Source organism: Emericellopsis atlantica (assembly GCF_019669845.1).
Source record: "Emericellopsis atlantica unplaced genomic scaffold F5Z01scaffold_29, whole genome shotgun sequence".
NCBI classification, from domain to species: domain Eukaryota; kingdom Fungi; phylum Ascomycota; class Sordariomycetes; order Hypocreales; family Bionectriaceae; genus Emericellopsis; species Emericellopsis atlantica.
Genome location: NW_025764731.1, coordinates 60,810 through 86,495, shown reverse-complemented (window position 1 = coordinate 86,495; position 25,686 = coordinate 60,810). Strand labels below are relative to the sequence as shown.

The 25,686-nt window shown below is 55.0% G+C and overlaps 10 protein-coding genes and 1 non-coding gene across 11 annotated transcripts; 8 read left to right on the top strand and 3 right to left on the bottom strand.

The window, feature by feature from the left end:
- The first annotated feature begins 5 nt into the window (after positions 1-5).
- On the top strand, positions 6-1,198 carry F5Z01DRAFT_664066 (uncharacterized protein). The gene has a single exon (XM_046264073.1). It carries the CDS (start codon positions 118-120, stop codon positions 1,084-1,086), a length of 969 nt encoding a protein of 322 aa, XP_046115057.1. The 5' UTR covers positions 6-117; the 3' UTR covers positions 1,087-1,198.
- Positions 1,199-1,230: 32 nt separating this feature from the next.
- On the top strand, positions 1,231-2,263 carry F5Z01DRAFT_294341 (DASH complex subunit Spc34). The gene is made up of 2 exons (XM_046258834.1): positions 1,231-1,547; positions 1,594-2,263. The coding sequence occupies exons 1-2, from the start codon at positions 1,483-1,485 to the stop codon at positions 2,249-2,251; spliced, it is 723 nt and encodes a 240-aa protein (XP_046115056.1). The 5' UTR covers positions 1,231-1,482; the 3' UTR covers positions 2,252-2,263.
- An 11-nt stretch (positions 2,264-2,274) lies between these two features.
- F5Z01DRAFT_628171 (thioredoxin-like protein) lies at positions 2,275-2,919 on the bottom strand (the record flags this gene model as incomplete). Its single annotated transcript, XM_046261579.1, has 1 exon — positions 2,275-2,919. The coding sequence occupies one exon, from the start codon at positions 2,917-2,919 to the stop codon at positions 2,275-2,277; it is 645 nt and encodes a 214-aa protein (XP_046115055.1).
- Positions 2,920-3,422: 503 nt separating this feature from the next.
- Positions 3,423-4,619, bottom strand: F5Z01DRAFT_677127 (uncharacterized protein; the record flags this gene model as incomplete). Its single annotated transcript, XM_046265328.1, has 1 exon — positions 3,423-4,619. One exon carries the CDS (start codon positions 4,617-4,619, stop codon positions 3,423-3,425), a length of 1,197 nt encoding a protein of 398 aa, XP_046115054.1.
- Positions 4,620-7,248: 2,629 nt separating this feature from the next.
- On the top strand, positions 7,249-10,145 carry F5Z01DRAFT_664061 (transcription initiation factor TFIID subunit A-domain-containing protein). Its single transcript, XM_046264072.1, has 2 exons — positions 7,249-9,436; positions 9,488-10,145. The coding sequence occupies exons 1-2, from the start codon at positions 7,592-7,594 to the stop codon at positions 9,740-9,742; spliced, it is 2,100 nt and encodes a 699-aa protein (XP_046115053.1). The 5' UTR covers positions 7,249-7,591; the 3' UTR covers positions 9,743-10,145.
- A 52-nt stretch (positions 10,146-10,197) lies between these two features.
- Positions 10,198-12,285, top strand: F5Z01DRAFT_294643 (26S proteasome non-ATPase regulatory subunit 3). Its single transcript, XM_046258835.1, has 3 exons — positions 10,198-10,689; positions 10,745-12,072; positions 12,120-12,285. The coding sequence occupies exons 1-3, from the start codon at positions 10,479-10,481 to the stop codon at positions 12,261-12,263; spliced, it is 1,683 nt and encodes a 560-aa protein (XP_046115052.1). The 5' UTR covers positions 10,198-10,478; the 3' UTR covers positions 12,264-12,285.
- A 619-nt stretch (positions 12,286-12,904) lies between these two features.
- Positions 12,905-14,881, top strand: F5Z01DRAFT_677124 (uncharacterized protein; the record flags this gene model as incomplete). The annotated part of the gene is made up of 1 exon (XM_046265327.1): positions 12,905-14,881. One exon carries the CDS (start codon positions 12,905-12,907, stop codon positions 14,879-14,881), a length of 1,977 nt encoding a protein of 658 aa, XP_046115051.1.
- A 391-nt stretch (positions 14,882-15,272) lies between these two features.
- On the top strand, positions 15,273-17,120 carry F5Z01DRAFT_683421 (acyl-CoA N-acyltransferase; the record flags this gene model as incomplete). Its single annotated transcript, XM_046265847.1, has 3 exons — positions 15,273-15,319; positions 15,683-16,319; positions 16,380-17,120. The coding sequence occupies 3 exons, from the start codon at positions 15,273-15,275 to the stop codon at positions 17,118-17,120; spliced, it is 1,425 nt and encodes a 474-aa protein (XP_046115050.1).
- A 1,924-nt stretch (positions 17,121-19,044) lies between these two features.
- On the top strand, positions 19,045-19,723 carry F5Z01DRAFT_639528 (uncharacterized protein; the record flags this gene model as incomplete). Its single annotated transcript, XM_046262447.1, has 4 exons — positions 19,045-19,107; positions 19,180-19,224; positions 19,296-19,535; positions 19,598-19,723. The coding sequence occupies 4 exons, from the start codon at positions 19,045-19,047 to the stop codon at positions 19,721-19,723; spliced, it is 474 nt and encodes a 157-aa protein (XP_046115049.1).
- A 426-nt stretch (positions 19,724-20,149) lies between these two features.
- F5Z01DRAFT_t90 lies at positions 20,150-20,221 on the top strand. The gene has a single exon. It is a non-coding gene; the product is annotated as a tRNA-Ala (tRNA).
- A 2,389-nt stretch (positions 20,222-22,610) lies between these two features.
- F5Z01DRAFT_628081 (Alpha/Beta hydrolase protein) lies at positions 22,611-23,688 on the bottom strand (the record flags this gene model as incomplete). The annotated part of the gene is made up of 2 exons (XM_046261574.1): positions 22,611-23,167; positions 23,223-23,688. The coding sequence occupies 2 exons, from the start codon at positions 23,686-23,688 to the stop codon at positions 22,611-22,613; spliced, it is 1,023 nt and encodes a 340-aa protein (XP_046115048.1).
- Positions 23,689-25,686: the final 1,998 nt, after the last annotated feature.

Here is a 25,686-nt window from a genome sequence, read left to right as displayed (position 1 = left end):
GCCCGTTAAGCATGGCTGAGGCCCCACCATACGTCATGCGCTAAGGCCGCCTTGGCGGGCAGAACCTCTAAATCGCGACTGGGCGCAGAACTTGTCCATCATTATTCATCAACAGACATGAACCACGAGGACGACGATCAAAACTGGAAGTCACGAGCCCTTGCCGCCGCAGTCTACAGTTACGAAAAGCCCGAAACGAAGAGCGAGGGATGCGTTATATGTCTGCGGGATGAGGTGGTCGATCCCTGTACCGTGCAGCCATGTGGTCACAGATTGGGATGCTGGGAATGCGTGCTGAAGGGGATTAACCTCTTGGGGCACTGCTGGCTATGCCGCACGAAGGTTCTAAGTCTAATTTGCGAGCGGACAGGCGAGGTCGTCCCCAGTGATCATCTCGGACGCGAAAGCCAGAATGCAGCACCTGACCACGACGTGCCAGCAGAGGCCATCGCGATCACGACGAACCTCGAGCGACAGCAGATTGAGCAACGTCAAGCAGTCTACCGCCATGCCATGTACTCAAAGCACATAGGCTCGACCCGTCGTACGGGATATCGTGAATTGACGCCGCAAGATTTCCTTCGCGACCCGTCTCTCGTTTCCCGCGCGCGCATGTTTATCCGCCGCGAGTTGCATGTGTTCACCTTGCAGCAGCCTTCAAGAAGCATATGCAGAGCGGCGAGGGCAAACATGGCGCGACGGCGGGCGCAGAATGCCGAATTCTTACTCGAGTACATCATTGCGATCCTCAAGACAGTCGACATGATGGGCTGGGCTGGCGAGGCTGAGAAAATGATTGGCGAGTATCTGGGCCGTCAGCATGCGAAGCTCTTTCTGCATGAGCTGCGTTCGTGGCTCAGAAGCCCATATCAGCGACTTGATGAGTGGGACGCGGTCGTGCAGTATGCTCGACACGCACCCGAAGAAGTCTCACGCAAAGAGGCGCTTGGCGAGGACGCTGAAGAGGTCCCTTTCGGTGCAGATGGGGACGGAAAGCCATATGTGTCAAGACGTGCGCGTGAGGGTGACTGCTATCGTCCTCGATACAGCGACAGGAAGGCTGGTCGGCCTGGCCGTTCCAAATGATCTGACTGACCTGGAGAACTACAATACCATTTATGACTGCGTACGATAGACGATGAGATACCCTGAAAATAATTAAACCTTCTTCTGCCTCACATGCCTACAGGTAGTCAAGTAGTGGATGCGCCTCTAATATCTTCATCGACTGGAGTGAGACGGTTCACACCGTGCGACCCCACGTTGCGTAGCCCAGCCCAAAACATCGCGGGGGGGGGGGGGGCGCAGCTCGCCGACGCGGTTTGTTCTCTTTGAGAATCCCATTCTCTACTACGTACGATTCGTACGACAGACTTTAGTGTCCCGCCAATACTTTCCGCCAGAATTGCTGGTTTCTGAACCTTCACTGAAGACACTGTTTCGTTTCCGCTCTCAACGTTGCGCGTGACGCGTCCAGCCAAGATGTCGGTCCTCGGCTCGCATCTCGACCAAATGTCTGTTTGCTGCCAGGGCATCGACAGTCTCCCGTGCGTATCATCTAGCTTGACCTGGCCACTTCTCTGATTTGTCTAGGTTCCCACCCCCCAAGATCTTCACCGCCGCTCTACTCTCCTCACACGACATCACTTCCCTCATCCGCGACACAGAGTCCCACGAACGAGCACTCTTCTCGGTGCCACCTCCACCTCCGCCGCCCACAAGCCTTCCCAAAGCCAAGACAGACGATGAACCTAGTAGCAAGCGTCGTCGTACGGTGTTCAATGTGGCGCAGGGCGAAGTCACCACCGGACCCCCCAATGCGAACAGGAGGAAGCACACCGCCGTGGCCGCCGTCCTGGGTGGTGAAATGACAGAGAGCCTGCAACGGGGCAAGAGCGAGGTCGATGTGGAGGTTCTCCTCAAAGGTGCTGAGAAGCTATGCAGCGTCTACGAAATGCCTGGCGCGCGAGACCGCATTAACGAGCTGCGCGGACGGTACAGAGCTGGCAAGGGCACACTGGGCTACTACGAGGGCAGGGTAGCAGAACAGGCAGCGCAGCTGGCAGAGTACAAACATGACTGGATGGATGACGACGAAGAAGAAGAACAAGGGGCTGATAATGATGTGTGGACCGAGGACGATCTGCGACGAGAGGAAGAAGAAGCGCGGGAGCTGGAGGGCAAGAAAAGGGAGCTGCAACGGCGACTGAAAACCATGGAGAAGGATCTCGGCGGTTTAATGAGCATTTGAAGAAAAAAAATGACTTCGTTTCTCTACGACGACTGCGCCTTCTTCAGGGTATCGACAAAGACAGACAGGTCCTGCGCGCCGTTGATCTCCCACTTGTCGTTGATCACAAAGTGCGGCACACCGCGTACGCCACGCTCATAGGCATCCTCCACCTCCCGATCGACCTCGGCCGCGCCTTTGCCTTCCGACAACCACGTCCGGGTCTCCTCCTTGTCGAGTCCGCCCTGGACAGCGGCGCGGGTGAGATCCTCTGCCGAGGTGATGTCGCCACCCTCCTCAAAATACATCTTCATAATCTCGCTCATCACCTCATTCTCGACGTTCTTCTGTTTCGCGAGCTGGATGACGCGATGCGAGTCCCTTGTGTGGCCCATTCGACCCTCGAAGGAGAAATTCAGACCCAGCTCCTGTCCCATGGTCTTGATGCGGTCCTGCACCATTCTGACTCTGTTCTCATCGCCAAATTTGCGGACGAGGATATCCATAGCAGGCTCCGACTGGGTGGAGGCATGTGGGTTCAGGTGGTATGCTTGCCATGAGATGCTGGCCGCCGGCGAGTCGAGTGTCTTGAGCGCTTGTAGGAGACGCGCATAGCCGAGGTAGCAGAAGGGGCAGACAGTGTCTGAGATGATGTTGATCTTGAGGGATGCGGGCGTGGTTGAGGGCATTTTGAAAGACCTGAAGAGCGAATTCATTTAGCTGTTGAGTTTTGAGAGTGAAAAAAAGGATGTGGCAAGGTGCTTGAAAGCGTCGTTTGGTTGACTCCGGTGGGATGTGTAATGGGGTTTGTCGATGCTTAGAAATCATCACCATGTCACTATCGCCGGTGGCATATATGAGTGGACTAGTCCCACTTTGAGAAACGGAAAAAGCCATTGCTCCAAAATCATCCCGTAGATGCTCATATATCCCCATCTATCATAATGCCAGAGTCGTACACGCTATGCTATGCAAATGCCCTCAATCATCGCGCGTACAGATCCCTCTGTCTCTATCCGTAGAAGAACCCAAGTGAAAAATGGAGCGGCGGGCCATGCGAATGCCAGATTCCCCCAGGGCCTCGCACGCACACTCCGTCTATGCAATCTCTCGCCAATTTTTTGTTTGTTTGTCCTTCCTTCCTTCCTTCCTTCCCATAACGTCATTATCATCGTCGTGATCATCATCATCATCATCGTTTTGTCGTCTTGTCCTCCACCGTGAACGTAAAGTCGTAGCTCGACTCCACCTCCGAGACCTCCATCTCCCAGAAGTACGGCAGCTCCTGCGCCAACTTCCGGCCCGCCTTGGCGCGGATGACCCATTCGTCTTCACTCGAGTTGGGCTCCTCCAGCTCGACAATCTTCTGCGGCGGGTCGTGGAAGAGGAGACTGCTGCGGTGCAGGCGTTTCCGGAAGCGGCGAGCGCTGGAGCCGACGTCGTTGACGTCGAGGAATTCGTCGTCGCTGTCGTCCGACAACTCGCTGTGCGTGCGTTTGCCGACGCTGCTGGACATGCTCACCCGACGGAGGCGACGCATATGCTCCTGGTGGCGCTCAAAGGCAGCGCGCTCGGGATCGAGATCCGCCGTGCATGCATCGTCGTCGTCCGAGTTCAAGTCATCCGAGTCCTCCTCCGAGTCCTCGTCAGAGGAAGACGGCGATGCCACGGCTGTTGTGCGGTTGAGTCTCGACGGAGGCGGCCGGCCGATATCTGGCGGATCCCTTTGTATTGAGGGCGTTCCGGCTCGCGAAGCCTCGATTTCATAAGGAAAGAGTACCTCGAGCGCAGGGCTGCCTGGGTCCATCGGGTCCATGTCTTCGACCACTTGTATGTCCCAGACCACGGCAGATGTCTTTGCTGATGCAGTCTGCTTCGTCGGATCCATGGCACTTGGGTCATCGTCGTCTCGTTGGTCCTCATCGTCCTCCTCATCTTCATCGGATTCCTCCTCTTCAGAATCCGATTGACTTTGTTTCCTCAAGAAGATCTCATATCTTGAGCGATTGAGTTCCATTGGCATGTTTTGCCCCAAACTGTCTTGTTCATCCTCGTCTTCCTCATCTTCCTCGTCGTCCTCCACCTCTTCATCCGAGCTATCTATAGCCTGCGACGAATCTGAAGACGAGTCCCGAGGACTGAGTTGCGCCGGCCCTATTGACGGCCTGTAGCTGAATTGGTGCCCGTCGCCTACAGGCCGAATATGGGGATCGTCGGCCAACGCGGCAAAAGGCGGCTGGTGTCGCGGTTTGAGGCTGCTTTTGCGGGAGAATGGGGAAAATCTGGTGGGCGTCTCGGGTGGTGATGCAGGATCGGCGGTGTGGAAGCTCCCGGCCTGCTGGAGGTTCGGCGTCGACGGCCGCCGGCGGAGGCGTCTGCTCCGTGGCATCGTAATGACCGTGAACCAGTCGACGTCTGACGAAAAAGGAAAAAATTCTGTCTGGCTTGGTGTTTGTGCCTCAGAATGTGCGGGCTTTTGGTGTGACGGGGCTGTTTGTGGGTGCGACACGAGCCTGTTGTGCTGTCGTTGTACAGCGACGCTCTACCGGATTGAATGAATGCTCGAATGGATCTCGCTTCCTAAAGCCGATCTAAGGACCGCAAGAGAAGAGCCGGAGCCTAGACGGGAGCGATGGGTAATGGTGGCGCGTGTGGGGTAGAGACGGCCAGGGATGGTCGTGTGTGAGCGATAGGAAGTGTGTGTCCAGAGTGAGACACCCAGCTCCAGGTGAGATGGCGCCGACGATAAATATGCGACACCGGGATTGCGATGATTGAAGGAGGGAAGAAAAAAGGCAGAAGAGGCTGCTGGTACGTATCGTGGCCCACGGGGTCACAAGGGAAAAATCGACGTGTGAGCCTTATGCAAGGCAATTGAAGGTACAGGTACAATGTACCAGGTCCAACGTTTGGTTGACAAGGTACTGTAAGTACAGTACTAATTAGTCGAGGCAATTAGACACTGCTGATACCAGACTGCTGGTGATTGTGGTGGCGGTGGTAGTAGGTAGTGGTGGCGGCGCTGCTGCTGCTATCGGCAGTAAGCCAGAGCCGTAAATAACGTGTCTACCTCTTTATCGCCAACAGAGCATCGCAGGATGCAGCAGCGCTGCAGCCAGACGTGGTTTTTTGCTTACTGCTGTTGAATATGCAGGCAGCTCGAGCGGTGGGTCAGTCAGTCGTCGGTCGGCCGGACTGGGACTGGAGGGAGCTGGAGCTGCAGTCGACGATGGCTCGCTCTCTCGTTCGCTCGCCTGTTTTACTTGAATGATGCTGCTGATCCGGCTGATTGTGTCCTTGGTGAATGATTCTGAGGAAATTGGGTCAGGGCACCGAGGTCCGGGTATGGAAACTCCAGCCAGGAGTGGTCAATGTGCGTCTCTGCGTGCTTATTGGGGTCATCATAGAATAGAGCATAAAAATGATCGTGAGGGGTCGCTGCTCGTCGGGCACGTCGCTGGGTGGGTTCGTTCGCGCGGACAGTGGCCGTGCGTGGCTGAAGTTCTGATGAACAGCACGTAGGTAGGTAGCCGTCTCGAGTCCTTGGAGTGATACCCTGGAATCGGACGCTGGCCAGAATGAACGCCGCCGCTTCAGATCCCGCTGACGAGAGCAAGGAAGCAAAGGTGAGGCGAGTGGTGAGAGATGACAACTCCAGAATCTGAGGCGCCAGTGGAAAGCTGACGTGACTTCAATCGCTCAGCGCTGTGCTACGTACTTGCAGCAAAGCCGTAATTATCCCGGTCCTGGCCGCAAGAGATGCAAGGAGATGCCTGTCTCGCTGCTGCGATGGGCAGGCTAGACTAGGATGGCAGAGGGTGCAACGCCGTCTTCAGCTGCTGCTGTTTCTCATCGATCAACGCTCAATCAATCAGTCAATCCAATCGCTGCTCGCCCGCCTTGCCGATCTATCGGATCGATCAAGCTGACAAAACGACACACAAAGTTCCCAACACGTAGTTGCCGTGTCGCTGGACCAAGCTGTCTGCTGTGCGGCTTCTTGTTGTTGTCAATGTGAGTCGTGCGCAGGCAGTTGATGAGTGTCGTGGGACTCGTGGGTACCTCGACGACTGGCGGTGTATCTTGCGCGCTTTGCCCAAAAGTACGTACCCCGTCGGTACCTGATCAGTGAGATGAATGATTAATAGTACACAGTCTGCTCCGGCAACGATGAAACCGATGCGGAAATGAGAATGCCTGCTGTGCTGACTTGTTAAAGACAGATTGGATGGACTTGCATCAGACAACCAGCTTGTGGTGTTTCAAGCTTCACCGTCCAGGACAACTGGCGGTCCGCCTGTTTTAATACACATCATGAGGACACTCTCTCATGTACGCTGTGCTAGCCGAAAAGCATGCTGGGCGTCATGCCGGCCCTGCTCGACACCTCGACTTGCCTGCATGAGCCTAACCGTCCAACGTTCCGAGCCACCTACTGCGTGGCCTACATTGTTGTGGTCCTATTATCGCGTGGGGTTCGCTGTGGCACCTGTCAGTGCCCAGCGTCAAGTACCTATCCGTAGTTTGGGCATCAATAGCGGGCTGCAGAGATCGACCAGGAAGCATGTCGAAAATACTGTAGAGAATACTTCCATGGGCTCCAGCCGGATCGCCGTCGAAATCTGCGCGTGGCCAGGTCCGTAGGACGAATGATGGCCCTGCCAATCTCCAAACGACAGTGTGACTCAGGTCAACAGACCAGCTGCCCGCCAACTATGAGCAATATTATAGGGCATCATGTTGATGAGCAGCTTTGTATAATTCCCAGCAGCTCAGATGACTCTTCACCAAGTATTTGTCCTCATTTGCTCTATCGGATGCGCGCATGTGGGCATCTCACAGACGGCCAATGATTGAAGGATCCTGATTCTTGATGCCCAGCTGGCTGGAGCAGACTTGGCCGGGCCTTAGTTGATGAGTACGTATCTTACACTTGAATCGCGGATAATCAGAAGCATTCGAGCTGAACGGGAATTTCAATGATTGCCTGGTGGTGTAATTCAGACGCACGTGTGAACAGCTTGTGTGCACAACTTGAAAGGATCTTGGCTTCCGGCAAGTGCCCAACGGGAGATGACCGGATAAACCTGGCTCCGACTACCGCTCTCCAGTTTCGCCGACGGTTGATCCACAATTTTCCTCAACTTACTCAGCAGCCGCCGCGATCCGCGTGCATGGTCGCAACGACGCATCGTGCTGCCATCACGCGCAGCAGCAGCGGTACCGGAATTCATCAAGGCCACCTATCGCAACCATCCGAGGTCACTCTCTGAACTTTGCGGATTGTATTCGACCAACGTACACAACCCGAGCCCACCCTCTTCGACCGCAACCGCCGACTCACATCGCGAGTCTAACATCATGAACCAAGGCCAGGGCCAGATGCCCGTGCAGGGCCAGGGTCAAGGTCAAGGTCAAGGCCAAGGCCAAGCACAACAGCAAGGACAGCAAGGGCAAAACCAACAGCAGAAGATGCAGCTCATTCAGCCCCAGCATATTCGCAACCTAGCCATTCTGTCCGAGGAGGAAAAGGCCAAGTATGTCACAGGCTTGGAAGGGCTCTGGAACAAGGTGAAGAGCACGCCACCAGGCAGCGCGGAACACAAGGCAGCAACGGATAAGATTCACGCGTTCAGTCAAATGCTTCGAAGCAAGGTTGCCCAACGTCAGCATATGACACAGCACCGCCAGGCCATGCAACAGCAACAGCAGCAGAATCAAAGCCAGAATGGCCAGCAGCAGCAAGGCCAACCACAGGCGCAAGCCCAGCAACAACGATTGCAACAAGGTCAGGGTCAGCCCCAACAGCAGGCGCCTCAGCAACAACAGACTCCGATCCCACGCCCACCCTCAGCGCCTCAAAGAGCTCCCTCCCAGGCTTCTCCGCCACCTCCTCAACCTCAGCAACAAGCGCAAGGAGGAGCCACGCCCCGACAGATGCCAGCTCAACCCTCACAGGGACAAGGCGCCCCACAGCAACAACAGCAGGAGCAACAGGCACCGTCAATGCGACCCCAGAGCGAACAGATGAACCAACATGTAGACACGCTCAAATTTCGACTCCCGGCTGAGCTGCAAGGCAAGTCTGCTGAGGAGATAGCAAGATGGACTGAGCCCAAGAGAGAACAATACCGACACAAGCTCGCCATGCTTGAGATGTATAACCTACGTATCAAGAGGGCCGAGCTGCAGTTGACCCAACGCCAACAAGCAGGGACCATGACTGAAGATGATCAGAAAAACCTGACCCAGATGAGGCAGAAGATGGCGGTTGGACGACAGGAAGTTCAGAATTGGATTGGGTCGTTTAGAAAGCAGTTCACCGATGGGCAGCAGGCTGCCCAAGCCAAGGCCATCACGACTCAACAACAGGAGAATGGCCAAGCTGGTGCTCAGCAGCCGCCTCAGCTCGCGGCGGCGGCGGCGGCCGGCAACAGACCTTCCCCTGCAAATGGAGGCATGCCTGCGCAGCAGAACCGTGGCACGCCCAATGCTGCGCAGCAAGCACAAGCCCAGCTCCAAGCGCAGCGAGCCGAGCAGTCTAACGGTGCTGCCAACGGAGCTGCTGCCGCTGCGCGTCCACAGCAAGCCCAGGCTGGTCGTGGACAGGCTGCAGGTGGCGGACCGCCGCCCAACCCAACTCGAGGGCTCAGTCACTCACACGCGAACACGCTCGCCAACGAGCACGCTGCCGCGCAGTCACAGTCGCAGTCACAGGGCCAGCAACAGACGCAGCAGACAGCACAGAAAGCAGGCACTCCTGCCACACCACAGAACGGCGCCACCCCGCAGCAGCAGCAGCAGCAGCAGCAACCACCACAGCAGCAAGCATCGCAACCCCAAGCCCAGCAAGCCCAGCAGCCGCCTCAGCAAGCTCATGCGCATCCACATGCCCCACAGGTGCCAGGAACAATGCACTCCAAGATGCCCATCCCGAAGCAACTACCAGAGAAGGCCATGGCTGTTCCTCAAGGTGTTGTGGTGGGCGGAGGTGTCAAGGGAAACAGGCCGACCATGAACCAGGGCAGCGGGATCATGGGACCTGCGATGCACCAGCCTGTGGTTCAGAAGATCCCGGCGTACAACAACGAAGCGGAGGGGGATCGCGTGCTCAGCAAGAAGAAGCTGGACGAGCTTGTGCGCCAGGTCTGTGGCGGTGTCTCGGACGGTCAGGAGAGCAATGTCCTGACGCCTGAGGTTGAGGAGGTAAGCTCGTGGAAGATACCTGGATTTTTCGATGATGCTAATAGCGAGCAGAGCGTCCTCACAATGGCCGACTCATTTGTGGATAACGTCCTCCATGCAGCCTGCCGCAATGCCAAGGAACGTGGCTCCAAAGTTCTCGAGATTAGAGACATTCAGCTTGTGCTCGAGAGGACCTACAACATCCGGGTTCCCGGCTACTCCTCTGACGAGCTCCGAACCGTGCGCAAGGTGCAGCCCGCGCCCGGTTGGATCAACAAGATGAGCGCTGTCCAGGCAGCCAAGGTCATGCCAGGAAAGGGGGAGTAATGGACATTGTTTTACACTGCGTAGGGTCGGCGTTCATGGACGGCATAGTATTCTTTCCTTTGCAAGGCGCAAGGTCAAAACGGCGGTTGATTGGAGTTTGGTGCACTCACATTGCGCATACCCGACTTTTGCAATGAATGTCATATGGTTCAACCAGTGTCTCCGTTCGCCTGTGAGATCTTGTGCGTGCGTAGTAATATTGTGAGATGCTATTGATATCGCGGTAATTCCACTTGTACCGATTGGGAACCGCTGAACAGCTCAAGGCAGAACTGGGAAAACGTCACCGCACGTAGACGTAGAACCCCACAGCGCGCCCGGTGCACAGCACAAATCCTCCAGCACAAGTCTGCATAACAGTGGTCCCGGGTACCTCCACCGCGCACCTAAACTGTGTGTAACAACAAGTACCACTACTATTGCCCTTCAGCTCGCCTGACTGACCGAATGCTTGCTGGTCCTCCAAGCTCGAACCTTCTCCCACGCTCAAACAACGACTGCACCTTGACGCCGAAACCGCCTAACGACGTCAACACAACTGTCGACGCCGATTATCGCACGTCTCAAGCTTCGCGCACGCCTCATCAAGCTACCGATTTCATCAAAAGTACCGACGTGCCAATTCGAGGACGCGTTTACCCGGCGATCTTGACACTTTTGTCATCATCATCATCAATCATCATCCAAGTGATAAGCCTCGACAGCCTACAGATCTACGCCATTACAGGCCGCCGCGATGCCCGGCAAAGCACCCCCCAAAAGTGACAAGGATGCCAAGGGCGTCAGCAAGGGCAAGAAGGGCGGCAAAGATGCTGACGAGGAGATGACCGTCGTGGTGCCTCCCTCGAAGAAGCAGGCACAAGCCGCTGATGGCGATGGCGACGTCGAGATGGGCGGCGAAGAAGACAAGGTCGAGGAAGTTGATCCAGCCGTGCAGGCTGTCACTGGTGCGTGCTTTTCCCAGGATGAACCGGCAGCTGGAAGTTGACTGACCTCGCCCAGACATCAAGAGCAACTTTGCGCTACTGGACCGTGCAGTCGCTCTCTTCGACCCACGCTTCTCGTTGCGCGCACTCCGCTCCATCTCGCTCATCCGCAAGCGACTGACGCCCGACATCATCGCCCAAGCCATCGCCGACAGCTTCCCTGCGACAGCTGCCAGCGCCAAGAGTGCCAAGGTCCTCCTTGCCGCCATCGACCGTGCAGATACACCGCTGGGCAAGTCATCGGGGTCCGAGATGGAGATTGATGGAGATGCAAAGCCCGCAACCAAGAACGGGTCCAAGAAAGAGGTCAAGGATCTTATCCCCGAGGTGGACATCTTCCTGGGCATCCTCATCCAGGTCTATCTTTTCGACTCAAAGCAGTATGCGAAGGGTGCACGGTTCTCGGAGCAGCTGACCGATCGCATCCAGTCGCTCAACCGACGCACGCTCGACAGTCTCTCGGCCAAGGTTTACTTCTATTTCCAGCTCTTTTGCGAGCACATGGCGCCCCTGCCCCCCTCGCCCGAGTCACCAATTGTAGCAGTGCGGCCTATACTACTTGCTGCCTTGCGTACGGCTGTCCTGCGCAAGGACATTGACACACAGGCGTCGGTCATTGTCCTGTTGCTGCGCAATTACCTTCTCACATCGCACATCAACCAGGCCGACTTGTTGGTGTCGCACACCCAGTTCCCTGAGAATGCCGTCAACAACCAAGTTGCTCGCTTCCTGTACTATCTCGGCCGTATCCGGGCGATCCAGCTGCGATACACGGAGGCGCACGAGCATCTGACGGCCGCCACGCGCAAGGCACCCGGGAGCAACTGCGCCCTGGGCTTCTCCCAGACCGCCACCAAGGTGCTGCTCGTTGTGGAGCTGTTGATGGGTGACATTCCCGACCGTTCGACTTTCCGTCAGGCGACCATGGAGGAGGCGCTCCACCCGTACTTCCTGCTCGTGCAAGCTGTGCGTGTGGGCGACATTGAGAACTTTGAGACGACCCTTGCCGACCACGCCGACACATTCCGCCGGGACGGCACGTACAGCCTCATCTTGCGCCTGCGCCAGAACGTCATCAAGACGGGCATCCGCATGATGTCGCTGTCGTACTCTCGCATTTCGCTTCGTGACATTTGCATCCGCCTGCACTTGGGCAGCGAAGAGTCGGCGGAATACATTGTGGCCAAGGCCATTCGCGATGGCGTGATTGAGGCTACGCTGGATCGCGAGAAGGGTTTCATGAAGAGCAAGGAAGTGGGCGACGTGTACGCCACGAGGGAGCCTGGTGAGGCTTTCCACGACCGCATCAGGGCGTGTCTTGCGCTGCACGACGAGAGTGTGAAGGTGAGAATGACCAGACATGTATCAAGACGTCTTGCTAACACCCCCAGGCTATGCGCTTCCCCATGAACCAGCACCGCCTTGAACTTAAGAATGCCCAGGAGGCGCGCGAGCGGGAGCGGGAGATGGCCAAGGAGATCCAGGAGGGCGATCTGGACGAGGACGACCTGGGTGGTGACTTTGAGGGCATGTAATGTGCTGTGTACATCTTCACCGGCTAGAGGAGACGGTCCTGTGTTAATACATCAAACAACCAAGAGCTGCATTGGGGTCCGGGTCATTTGCTAGGCACGGGTTCTCTGGGGTGGCAGGGAAGGATTGCGAATAGATGTGGTACCAACGACTAATTGCTTCACGATGCCGGTCTATTCTTGAATGTGACTCGCGCACCAACACCATGCCAGCAGAAGAGGTGAAGTGGTTGTTGGTCGTACGTAGTCCTTGGTAGTCTGTCCACGACCAAGTCGTTCTCTTTTCTGGAAGTTTCGATGCAGCCCTGTTGAAGGTCTTGCGGCATGCGTACGGCTTACGCCCTGCTGGCGACATGTAGTGTGAATCACTCAGTCTGACTGTCAATCGGGGCCTCCACCTTTCGTTCAGCCTCACATCTCAAGGCAGATCAATTGACAAACATGGCCAGTCGATCTGACTGATGTGGTAATTGTGGGTTCACGCCCTGTACATCGTACGCCCTTGTCGCTGACATGCTGCATGACCAGTCATGCATACAGCCTTGTGAGCCGCAGGACTCGTCAAGATCACAACCGTATAAGAGGAGATCCCCAATGTCCACGGTTACTTGGGCAAGACCAAAAGACAAGAGAAAAATTCCATGATGGCGACTGCAACACAGATCCAAACCTCCACCATCTCGCTGGCCAACGGCCCCTCGGATGAGGCGATACGCCTCGCGGCCCTATGCCGAGCCGCACTGAACACTCTCTACGCAGAGCTACCCGAGTTCAACCCTTCCCAGGCCTATTCACCTGATGAGATTGTCGCCCTGCCCCTCTCGACCCACCGGGTTCCCAACGAGCTCTACGCCCTCCCCCGTCGACGCTCCGCGCGCGCCAGCCTGGCCCAGGAGATTGCCGCGCTGCTGTCGCCCAGCGAATCCGACTCTCTGACGGCGATCATTCGCTATGAAGCCGAACGCGTCAAACTTCGGGGCTGGGCCGCTCTGCAGAGGGAGTTTGACCGTCTGACGGCTACGAGGAAGAACGGTCGGTCCACGCATGGCTTGTCCGGTGGTGTCTCGCCTGGCGTGCAAGCCCCTGTGTGGTCTTCACGCATCACTGCGCAGGGGCCTTGGGATCCGGCTGTGAAGCCAATCTCGTTGGATGGTGTCAAGGCGATTCCCATGCCGGTGGAAGTCGCACAAGGCGAGGATCTGAAGCCTTTCCTGGGACACCTGCGTCGCAATGGCACGGCCGACGTACCTGAAGATGACCAGGCCCACGCTCTCGAGGAGCCGTATTATAATATCCATGCTCTTGAGTTCAAAAAGGGCGTTCTGTACGATGATGGACGCATGGACCTCTGCAAGATGGTCGTGGGACCCGAGCATATCTGGTCTCTCATGTCTTCTTTGCGGCACAACACGTTCATTAAGCATTTCCTGCTGGGGAACAATGTTATCGGACCGTCTGGTGCTAATGCTATCGCCGAGTTTCTCAGGGACCACCCAGACAGGATAGAGACGTGGTATCTGGCGGGCAACTGCATTGACACAGAGGCCTTTGCCATACTGGCTGAGGAGCTTGTGAAGTCTGACAGCGTGACCAACATTTGGCTGAAGCGCAATCCTCTCGGGTCTGGAAGCGCAGGCCACCTGGCCAAGTTGGTCATTGGCACCAAGAACCTGAGGACGCTGGACTTGGACCAGACGGAGCTGGGTGACCAGGGCGTCGCAGACCTGTTCACACAGCTTGCTGCGCACAAGTCCGATGATGGCTCACCACTGCCCTTGCGAAACATCTACCTCAACGGCAGCGGTATATCCACCAAGGCCGCCACCGCCATCGGCCGGTTCCTCGCGTCCCCAGCTTGTGGGTTGACATCCCTCTACATGTCCTCCAACCCCCTTGGCGACGAGGGCATCCAGGCACTGGCAGAGGCTCTGCCTCACGCACCGCAGCTCACCCGTCTGCTCGTACAATCAGTCGGCGTCAGCACCAAAGGTGCCATTGCCTTGTGTCAGGCTGCCCGTGGCCACCCCAGCCTCCGAGTCTTGGACTTGGGACAGGCGTATACCACCGAGGATCTCGGCCAAGCGTACAACTACATCACGGATGAAGCGGTCGACGCCATCGCCGAGCTGATCCGCACCTCCAAGCTTGAGTATCTCAATCTAGGCCACGCACCCATCTCACCAGCCAAGGTCAGAACACACAATGAAGTGGTCATGGGCAGCCGCTCGCTGCTGTTCTGGAACGCAGTGTCCATACTACCGGACCCGGACCGCAAGGTCCCTACATTCAGACCATCGCGCGACCAGACGCTGACGCAGGACCCTACTCCGCCCAAGGACCATATTGAAGCTGAGAAGGCTCTGCGAGACCACTTGGCCGGCAACGTACGCGCTCGATACGGTGAGGGTGTCACGTACAATGACTTCTTGGAGGAGGAGAAGCGTTGGCTCGTCAACGACAAGGATGTGCGCAAGATTGATAGCGTCTATCGGAATCGGGAGGCGGGTATGGCTCGACGAGGGATCGCCAAGTTGGTGAAGGAGTGGGAAGAGGGTGATGGTACCTTGGAGAAGGTGAAGCACGCTGTAGGCCCTGTGTGCACTTTGCGTCGGAGAGATTGATGGTGCCATGGGTTGCGCGGCTTCATTGCTTTCTGTAGTGTTGAAGTCGAAGCGGTCTGTTGAGGGTCATCGTTGAGGCTGGTTCATGGCTGTGGGATGGATGAGGAGAAGTAGGCAGTTTGTGCCAGGACCAAACCTGAAATCATCGTAAGTATCATAGTTGAACGAACCAATGTCCACGATTTTTTGTTGTCTTTCGGCGTGGCAGTGATTGTGAATAGCTGTGGGATACAAGATCTCCTTGACCATGGTAAAGCCAGCCAGTAGAGAGGCTTACTGATGTGCATGTCGTTCGGGCCTGTCATTCGATCCATCTTCTCACTCAATCATCATATCTGCTGCTCTTCTGGTCTCAGCGGGAGTGATTGAATATCACTTGGTGACAGCGTTGATGGAAGTTGAGGTTAGGCCCGACCCAGCTTGGAGAGGCGCGACGGCGTTTTGATCCCACCTCGCGCCGCCCACCTGCGTCTGGACTTCACACAGGTCTCGCCCTATAAATCCTCAATGCAAACAGCTCCTTTTCAATTCTAAATCTCATTCTAATCTTGAAAGCGCGTACTGCGAACATAGCGACGATATTTGATTCAGAAAAAGTCCCTCGGATTCCCAAGGACACTTTACCACACGATCGAAGGCTAGGACCCCGCGACGCATCGACGCGCTGGCTGCACTCCCAACTTCTGGGCACCATCGAGCTCAATACCTTTGTCCAGACCGAGGTGCATACTTGAGGAAACTTGGCAAGGTCATTGTCTGAGTGTAATTGAGCTTCGCGTAGCTGTACAAGACCCACGATAGCGGCGCGCGTCGCCACCTGACGACCGTGTCTGCGACGACAATGCCCGCGCCCACGTCAGACCTGGTGGCGCCCGAGATCACATACCACGTCCCGTCCTCACGAAGCCACAACATGACCTCCCTCGTACGACCGCACGGCCCATCTACCTCCTCGAGTCCCCTCAAGATGGCATCGAGCCAGCGACCTGCCGAACAACCCATCCAGCCCTCCCAACGGGCCGATCGCAACATTGACAAGGTCGTGCTTGGCGATCTGGTGTTCGACACGTGGTATCCGAGCTACTATGGCAAGGAACTACTGGGGGACGTCTCAGCTATCCCGGAAGATTGGCGATCGAGTCATATTAAGAAGGATAGGGATCAACACCCCGTGCTAGATAGGCTATACGTCTGTCCTAGCTGCTTCAAGTACTCCAAAGAGCTGGTCGCATGGTGGGGACATGTGCGCGTTTGCGAGAAGAGAGAGTCCGTCCCTGGGCAGAAGATATACGTGCACCCGCGCCGTAAGCAGAAGAGCAAGGCCGCGCAGACAGAGGGCAAGGCTGCGCGATCTCGGAAATCGGAAGTACAGCCTGACGACACGGTTCACAATGAGGGCGAATGGAGCATATGGGAGGTGGATGGCGACCAGGACCGAGTAAGTTTGACCTTCATGCTGTAAGCAAGCACACACGCATGAGCTGACCGATTGCATCAGCTCTTTTGCCAGAACCTCTGCCTATTCGCAAAATTGTGGCTCGACAACAAGTCCATCTTTTTCGATGTAACAGGCTTTACCTATTTTCTCCTCGTCTACACTCCTCCGGCTGGCCCATCTGGGCAGAATGAGTCGTCTTCGGCAGTACCCCAGATCGTTGGCTTCTTCTCCAAGGAGAAGATGTCGTGGGACAATAACAATCTAGCCTGTATCCTCGTCTTTCCTCCGTGGCAGCGCAAAGGACTGGGCGGGCTCCTCATGAGCGCGAGCTACGAGATCTCGAAACGGCAGGGCGTCATTGGCGGGCCAGAGAAACCCATCTCGAATCTTGGCCAGAAGGGGTACAAGAGCTTTTGGGCGGGCGAGATTGCGAGGTGGTTGCTGAGCCTGGATGAAGGGGTCATTGTCGACATTAAGGACTGTAGCGATGCCACCTACATCTGCCTAGAGGACTGTCTGTACATGTTCCGCGAAATGGACCTTTTGCAGGATGCCGGGGTGGGACCAGGCAAGCCCGTGGTACAAGATGACGACGATGTCGAGGAGGAGCCGGAAGACGAGGACGCAAGGGCGGTGGCGAAGGAGGTCAAGAGGGTCAAGGTCGACAAGGCTGCCGTGAGGCAATATGTGGCCGACCACCGTCTGAACCTACAGAAGATGTGTGATCCGGATGGGTTTGTGGAGGGCTACGCAATGGGAGAGGATGGTACCGGGGAGGAGGACGAAGACATGGAAGACTAGCGACGCGATGATACCCTTTGAACTTTATTCACCTTTGCAGATGAAGCCAGTCATCCCGGAGTTTAGGGTAGTAGTTGGCCCGCAGGACACACCGGCTGCTGCTTGAGGGCCCGGGAGGACGAACAGAGTTGCGGTGACACTTGGCGATCCTAGCTGCCACAGCCGTTGGACTCCGAAGCAAAGGCCTCCATTGGAGCTCCCAGAGACCTTTGTCCCTGCTGTACACAGATGGGCTAATGCAGTCACCGGAAAGCGTGGCGTTGCCCATGTCAGGCACTCACGAGTCACGACATTGGAGATGAAGACCCGGACTGATGCTGCAAGGGAGACTTTCTGTAAGTTCGGGCCAGATGAAAACAATCCTACTGCCATGCAGTGTTTTATTGGACTTGGGACTCAACAATATATCGGCTGTTGGGACTTGACCTGGGGCGTCTTCAGACTCGCGTGTATGCAAACGCCTCAACATCATGGACAGGCCACAACATTATTTTGGAATCATGTCCCTTCCTCACGACAAACAGGCCACTAAGTTAGTCTAGTCGACGCCGATCAATCCCCCCCATACCAACAACACCACGCTGGGCGATTCAGTGTAGCTCAGAGGACGCATGGCTGCCTGGTGCTCGCTTATCCACTGCCACATTCGCTTACGATACACTGCATCTCAGTCGTTTCGGCGCAGCTTCACTTCCGAGGATCTCCAATGTCATCATCGGACTTAGCAGATTTTGCAGGCTGCATACTCAATGCATGATCGAAGCGCTGATCTGTACTAAGCAGCTACTAAAGTAGCTCCACCTTCACGGTCTCTCTTTGGTCCGCGGTCGTGCCTCATCGAGTTACTAATCACAGCCTCCCCTGAGGCCTGAGCACATCAACCCCACGATCATCGACTTGATTGACTCTCCGTCGAGATGCGAGGTACACCGCAGGACCATACTGGCCGGGTGGGGCTCTCTCGTCTTTGTCGATCGCTCAGATAGATCACGCCAGCTAACATTCGCAATTTCAACCGCCGCCAATGGACCACAATGGCGATGTCTACACACAGCCGTGCCTGGTTGATGTAGGTACCGTAGGCAAGCCAACCTGGGGCGCGAGAACATCATACGTATCTCTCGGATATCGACCGGCATTGGTGTGATTGAATCCCTATCGACTGCTTGGACGCTGGCTGAATTGCGGCTCCTTCGACTGTCGCTGGCACAATTAGCCCCCAATGCTAGAGTGGTCGCCGAGGTTCATGTCTTCAGCTGCGGACCTGTGGTCCCGCAGTGAAGATCTGCAGCATGGTACCGACACTATGAACTAGGCGGCCTGGAAAGGCAAACCCCACGATGATCTTCGCGGTAGCCGACCGAAACCACACCGTCGGATGGCCTTGCTGCCGACAGGACCCCGGGCACCCGGCGCCATGGGCCCTGACCACGATGCGAATGCCGGCCTCATCTGCGCATCACTATTTCACGACGCATCAGCAAAGCCAAGAGCACGCCCTCGATCTACGTACGCACGCCGTACGGTCGGTACACATTAGCTAGCCTCAGCTAGCTGAGACTTGCATGGCAAAGGCCCCAATCACAGGGTTGGCTTCTATGCTGGATGGATCAGTGGCTTGGTCCACGTTACGTAGGTAAAGCCTCAGGAGTCAGAAAGGACAAACTGCGGGACGCACTAATGACTCCGTAGTGTCATCAACGCGGGCCGTGGCGAGGGCGTCTAAGGCTCTGACAGTTGAAAGATAGAGGCAATCAGTGGTGAGGAGATTTCTACAAGAACCATCAATCATCCAGCTCTCCCACAGGAGCTTTCCGAGACCAGACTCACCGGCACATCCATCTTCTCACATCTTCCGCTTCCCGCAATACCATCTATACCCAACACCTCAGCCAACCCCACTCGACAACACAGTCCAAACAACATGCGTTTCACATCTCTCCTCGTCGCCGGCATGGCCACCCTCGCCTCTTGCGCTCCCGTGGCGGTTGTGGAAAGGGGCATCAACCAAATGACCTCCATGACCCTCAACCTCCAGGCTCCCGCCGAGAAGATCTAGCTTCTAGATGGGCCCCTTAGCGCTGTTAACGCAGGCAACCTCCCGGTAAGTGCTCACGGATGAGCACGGCATCCCGCGCGGGGAAACATTTGAACTTACTGACCTGATTGAACCAGCCTGTCCTCCAGGGTCTCAAAGACATCGCAACTGTCGGTAGCAACCTCGCGGATAATGTGGGCACGAAACATTTCAGCGATGCGGATTCCCATGTCATTCTCAACGCCTCCCGGGACTTTGTCCAACTCCACCAGAAGCTCATGAACGTCATGATTGGCAAGGCTGGCCTCTTTTCCGTGGTTCCTGAGATCGGCCAGCCCGTGACCGCTGCCCTGAAAGACGACCAGGGCGCCATCGAGGTAAGTCCACAGCAAGAACAAGTCAGCATTCCTCCTGTACTAACAAACCGTGCGCTCGATAGACTCTTGCTTTTGCTCTCGAAGACACCGCCGATCTTGTCGCCGCTGATCTGCGAGCGGAGTTTGCTAGCCTCGACGATTCGATCGCCACTGCCGTCAAGGCTTACGAGGGCCTTAAGCTCAACTAAGTCTATCGGCCAGTCCATTGTATCAATAGGTTGGAAGCAATTTGGCCGGTAATGCCTAGTCAATGAAATTTCCTAGTGGATTGGATGACCTATAGTGCAAAGAAGTGAATACGATGTTTGTACAAATTGTGCCATTTTGATTAATGTGAACATGTTCTGCCCCCTGTCCGCAACTAGTTTCCTATACATTTGATACATGATGTGGATCGGACTCATTCATGGCAAAAGAAGCAATGGGAAGGTTGGCGGCCTCAATGGGAAAGTTTGGGCGATGAGTATTGATGAGTAAGTGGATTGAAATTGTTGACGAGTGAGTATGGGGAGACCAACTAAGGAGGTAATCAAATGTTTAACAAATTAGAAAGCCTCATAATACACAATAATCTGCCTCTCGACCAGCAAGTCAGCGGTTCTAACTTCCGCATCGGGCGAATGGTCTAGTGGTATGATTCTTCCTTAGCATGGAAGAGGTCCAGGGTTCAATTCCCTGTTCGTCCAAATCTTTTGCTTTTTGCGCACTCTAAGGATGCAACAGTTTTCTTTTTGCAGTCTGTATCAATTGACTGTTGAGTTTAATGAAAGATGAGGGAGGTATGCTGCGTGGGTGAGACCTGGGTGAGGTGCGGGCGGGGCGACATTACTCAACCAGATTCTTTTGTTTTTTTGCCCCCTCTGATAGAAGCTTCTTTTAAGTAGGAATACATGCTGTCTCACTTCCATGCCATTTCACCAACAAATTGCTTGCGTCGCTGTTGGGCTTGGAACTGCGGATGTCTTTGGCGAATCGTCGTAGACCCGCAACCCTAATGTCAACAATGTCTCCCCTTTTTTGCACAGCGCAGGTCTCCCCGATTAAATGAATTTGTCAACGCCTCATTTTACTTCAACAGCGCTCAAGAGCGCCTTATTCCGGAAATCGACGACTTATGCGACGGACTTGATTTGAGCTACAGGCTTGCTTGCAATTTGGGCAAGTGGCTTTGCTAGCGGGCACGAAACTCAAGCCCCTTTCAAGCCTAGTCACTTGGGCAAAAAGTCTCGATCGCATCACTTATGCAGTCTCGCTAAGTCACTGAATTGGCTTTATCAAGAGACTCTCATGAAAAAGTTACGAGCCATGTGCGCGATCATGAGCCTCTGCTGCATATTCACACTTGTAGCTACGGCATTGTGCTTTGCATCAAGCAGCCACTTTGTGCGCGATTCACACTTCCCACAATTAAACTCTGCCGCTGCGCTATTAAACGGGAGGCACAGTAAGGTACCTGGCATTGCCGTGTGAATAAGCTTCGGTGCCTCGTGATACCTTATCTGTCCTCTTCCCGTCAAGCACTCTACCATGAACCCTGCTGGACGGACTAAGCTTATCAGAGTTAATATGAAGACGCTACGAGTATAAATATCAAGCAAGCACTCCCCGCGCCCTTTCTCTGTCGTCTCATATGGTCCGTCATCAAGTGTTGGTGACCATACGTGTAGTATCTGTTCTTCTTACCTTTGACCTATGATGAGAACTTGGCACCAAAAGGCAATGCGTTTCGGGGGGTTCCCTTCCAAACAATTGTACTTGTCGCCAACTGAGGTCATGCGTACATGTACCATATTTACATGTAGGTACTGGTACCCATTCGGTGCCTTTTCTTGGCATTGAGGGGAAAGTATGAGGAGAGCTATAGAGCCACAATCAAGGAAGCAGTTTTCAGGCAGGTGCATGCTTCAGCATTGGAAATGGAATTATGATCACATCAAGTATTAATGTTTCATGTAGAGTCAACAAATAAGGGTGGTGAAGTCTGCCTCGGATCCATCGAACACTATCAATATCTTCCCGTGCCCTGAAATACGCGGCACTGACCACCTTCTCCATTGTTGGCTCCCTGAACTTGAACTGCTCTTACTGGAATTTGCAGAAGAACACCTTCGTAAAATCGCTTCCAAGCACGTTTCTGGGATATGTGAACTGTTTGCCAGTTATGGCAGAGTCTTTCGGAACTCGTATTCTGCGGAGTCTGATCGACGGCAGTCTCTTCAAGGTCCGCACTTACCAAGACACCAACGGCTTGGTACGTAGCATTGCCCTCTTTGAGCCACCCCTGGACCCAGGCATGCTCGTACGAGCGAGCGCCAAGGGCGTCAGTATCTCTCAGCTGCTGAGCGACGAGTTAGTGCCTATGCCCAGCTATCGCTTCTCGTGTCTGCTCGAAAGGCGTTTGGCATGTGCAACGAGCTGAAAGCAGTGGGTCTGTCCCTCTAGCCATCAAGCAGAAGAAGCGCTGTCGAATCTCCGTGTGCAACAGGACAATGCGATTCAGGGCCTCCTGATCAATATGAGATTGGTATGGCAGAGGCGGCGGCAAGCCTCAACCATAAGGCGACGGATCTCGGCATTGCAACAAGCATCATCAAGATCATTCCAGACATCAACGAGGCCGGGGAGCACCTCGGTGTCGAGATCACGGTGGATCCCATCACCAAGAACATCTGCAAAGCCATATCTCTTCACCTCAGGCGTCATGCGGATCCAAGCTCAGGCGTACAGTGACCAGGGTGCCCAGGCATCTCATACAGCCTCAGATCAACCAGGCTGGCCGAGACATCAAAGTCACAGACAAGCAGCTTACGGTGGCGCAGCTCCGAGTGGATATGTGCGAGCGCGACATTCGTCTACACAATCAACAGTACCACTGGGAGGCTTGGGCTTGAAGAAGGACAGTGTACAGAATCCAGAAGGCACTTCTGCACGTCTAAGCCTCGTTGACATAGCACTTATCTCTTGTCACTGTTGGAGGACGGGATAGTACGTTTGATTCGGACTTCCTTTATACTCGGTCATGAATTCTCCCCCAGTCTTCCCCATCCTACGGGCGTCATCCAACCCACCCACAATCTACAAGCACTGAGAGTACCAGTCATTGCTGAACTTGCACGTCGAGCCAGACTCGCAGCACGTCGGTCCACTCCAGCCTTGACCACCGCACTGTCCATAACGTGCCGCACATGGCCCGCTGGTAGGGCCAGTCCCAGCCGTCGTCGTCTTGGTCACCAACGTGGTCGTGGTCCCGGGGTCGCCACCACCCGTGTCGCCCTTGAGACCATCCTGCGTGAAGAACTTCCAGATCTCGCCGGGCGCCCAGCTCTGCGACTGCCCATTGTCCTTGGGATCGGGGACGTGACCGCCGCTGTGCGCAATCCATGTGACAGGATAGCCAGCGCGGCACGAGTAGTCAGTGCGGATGTGGGTTCCAGAGCCGGAATTGGGCTCCGGCGCGTTCTTGCTCTGGCAGCCGTTCAGACCAATGTACTTGTCGCGCAGCTGACGACCGAGGCTAATGTTGAGCACATCGTCGGCAGTGCCGTGGATGCCAAGGTAAGGAACTGGCGTGGTTCCGCCGTTGCAACCGCTGAGTTGAGCACCGGAAATCACAGCAACGGCCTTGAATACGTCTAAGCAAGCATTGATTAGCATCCCATTCTATGAACGGGCGACATGTGGGCTTACCGGGTCGAGAGCAAGCCACGCTGAAGCTCATGGCACCACCATAACTCCAACCAGTCGCAAAGATGTTGGATTCGTCGACGCAGAGGCTGTCCTGCACTGTCTGCAAGATGTTGTCCGTAAAGGTAATGTCCTCTCCTCCCGTGTTGGCCCATCCCGCATTCAGACCGTCCGGTGCGACAAAGATGGTCGTGCCGCCAGAGAGAGGCTGCAAGCCGTAGTACTGACCGTTGAAGACGGCGCCCATGTTTCCACTGAGCCAGTGGTAGGCAATGACCAGCTTGTACTCTGTGTTTGGGTTGTAGTTGGCTGGGACCTGGAGCGTGTACTGGCGGTTTTTGCCGTTGACGGTGGTGGACTTGATGCCGCTGGAGGGAGGGCTTTTACCGCATCCTGCTGATCGGGCCTCAGCCAGGGGGGCAGTGATCGCTCCGAGGAGCGTCAGGAAATAGGTGATACTGAGCCTCATCGCGACAGGAGGTCCGTGACTACTCTGCTTTTGGATGGACTGGAGGATGATACGTCCAGGCAGCGCTCATGGGAACCGAGTTTCACACTTTCTTATATATACGTCTATATCCCAGTCGTGGGCGAAAAGGCCCTCGGGCGAAAAGGGCAATAACGGAACACACGATCCGCCCATGCGGACGTCAAGAGCATGGGTGTCGCTCGTTTCATGTCGGCAATTCATGGCCTGCCTTTCCCCGCAAACGTCAGGCACTCTGATAGAACAGGCTAAATCGGCTTCCTGCAGGTCAGACTGGGTGTCACTATTCAATCCCAGTCTAGGTCCCTTGGCATCAAGAACTTGAAGCAACCGAGAGTCGTGCCAATTGAAACCTGGTATGCAGATGCCAGACCAACGACTAGGCGACTGAAGGGACACAACGTACTCATCCGGTGAACAAGTGTTCCAATGTAGAACGGAGTCATCATGTCCGCAGGAATGAGTCTCGCTGCGTTGCGATTGTTCGGCACATCAAGCGGCATCTCATCGAGGGGAAACATAGACTTGGCCCTTGTCGAGTGAGGCTGGTGTTACTGTCGTCTAGGCGAATGTCCACATGCCTGGCTCAGCTGGTGATATATAACCCCTTTTCTGACGAGATATGTATAGGGTGTTGGGAACTGGGTCAAATCACTGTGAATATGCTCGTAAAGCCTAGATCAGGCAACATGGGTCTTTGAACGAGCAAGGAATGAGTTCATTGCGAGTCTCAAGCGTATTGTAGTAATTAGGGAATCCCTAATAAGGGCGTGAGACTGACAGGGTGAACAACTGCGCGATGCTACTACGTGCGCCTCTGAGGAATTCACGTGCACTTCAAAGGCCATTATCGATGCTCAGTGGGTGCGAATTGGGACATTCTCCTGTGCAAAAGTTATCAAATGAATGAGGCAGCCTTAGTATCAACTGCATGTAGTCAGCACTGCACAACGAGCAGGGTCGGGACTTATTTCGAAATCACAACTCGCCTCCTTCACTGTCCACTAGCCCATAAGAGAGGATTCCTGAATGCTAATCCTACGACCTGTTATTTACCTGTGTTTGCCAGCATATCGAGCAGAGGCCCGCCTCGAAGAGACCTTGGGCATGCGGCAGGCAAGTAGCTTCTCTTGCTCTATACATTCGAAGCTAAGGGAAAGTACACGCACCTGAACATGACTTGATGCCTAGTCATTATATGTTTGAATATGTTCATACCAGAAAGGGGCATCAGGCTTGAAAGTGAGAGTGTCAATGAGGAGAGTTGGACAGTCCAAAGGTACGGTCACTTGGGTGCAGGATGCCAGACTTCTTACGGTTGTGCCGAGAGCTTTGTCAGACTGGTCAGGGAGATCCAGAGGAGCAAAAGCGAGGTCCGCATAAATCTGCGTATTGTTCTTTCAAACATGAACCCATGTACGGACAATGCGTCCAGTGGCTGGCGGATCTTAGGGACGCCCTACTGCCGCATGCCATCCGCAAAGTCGCGATAACTGGAGCAATGGCCTCCTCAGGGCACTGTGCTCAAAGTAGCGACAAGGTGTTCATCGCAACGACTCCAAACACTTGAGTGCTCCTGGCCAACTAGGAGTGTTGAGGGCATCTGACCCCACGGACGATCTGGTCCAAGATGTGGTCGCGCGTCTTCTGATCTACACGTAGTGGATTGACGTGGATTGACATTTCGCCAAAGCCAAGAAATCTGCCTATCAATTCACGTATTTACAAAACGTCGTGCTTCCTTCATTCATCAAATCCGTCGGCCCCAAGTGTCTGCTGTCTCCCCGCGCTCCAACCGCCGTGATAGGCTGCGACTTACATGCATCGTCTGGGCGCGGGCGCTTAATGACACAAAGAACACCACAAACCACACACAAAGCCGCCCGTTCCATTACTGTGTACGTCGATAAATGCCAATAAGCGCCTTTTGTGTAGCGGCAAGCCTTTGTGTTTGATCCCTGATGCTGCCATGTCAATCAA

Excerpts from the sequence above, each read along its gene's own strand:
- F5Z01DRAFT_294643 (XM_046258835.1), top strand. The coding sequence starts at position 10,479 with ATGCCCGGCAAAGCACCCCCCAAAAGTGACAAGGATGCCAAGGGCGTC. Across the intron at positions 10,690-10,744 it reads AGCCGTGCAGGCTGTCACTG|ACATCAAGAGCAACTTTGCG; the intron begins GTGCGTGCTTTT and ends GACCTCGCCCAG. Across the intron at positions 12,073-12,119 it reads TGCACGACGAGAGTGTGAAG|GCTATGCGCTTCCCCATGAA; the intron begins GTGAGAATGACC and ends TAACACCCCCAG.
- F5Z01DRAFT_294341 (XM_046258834.1), top strand. The coding sequence starts at position 1,483 with ATGTCGGTCCTCGGCTCGCATCTCGACCAAATGTCTGTTTGCTGCCAG. Across the intron at positions 1,548-1,593 it reads CAGGGCATCGACAGTCTCCC|GTTCCCACCCCCCAAGATCT; the intron begins GTGCGTATCATC and ends TGATTTGTCTAG.
- F5Z01DRAFT_664061 (XM_046264072.1), top strand. The coding sequence starts at position 7,592 with ATGAACCAAGGCCAGGGCCAGATGCCCGTGCAGGGCCAGGGTCAAGGT. Across the intron at positions 9,437-9,487 it reads TGACGCCTGAGGTTGAGGAG|AGCGTCCTCACAATGGCCGA; the intron begins GTAAGCTCGTGG and ends AATAGCGAGCAG.
- F5Z01DRAFT_664066 (XM_046264073.1), top strand. The coding sequence starts at position 118 with ATGAACCACGAGGACGACGATCAAAACTGGAAGTCACGAGCCCTTGCC.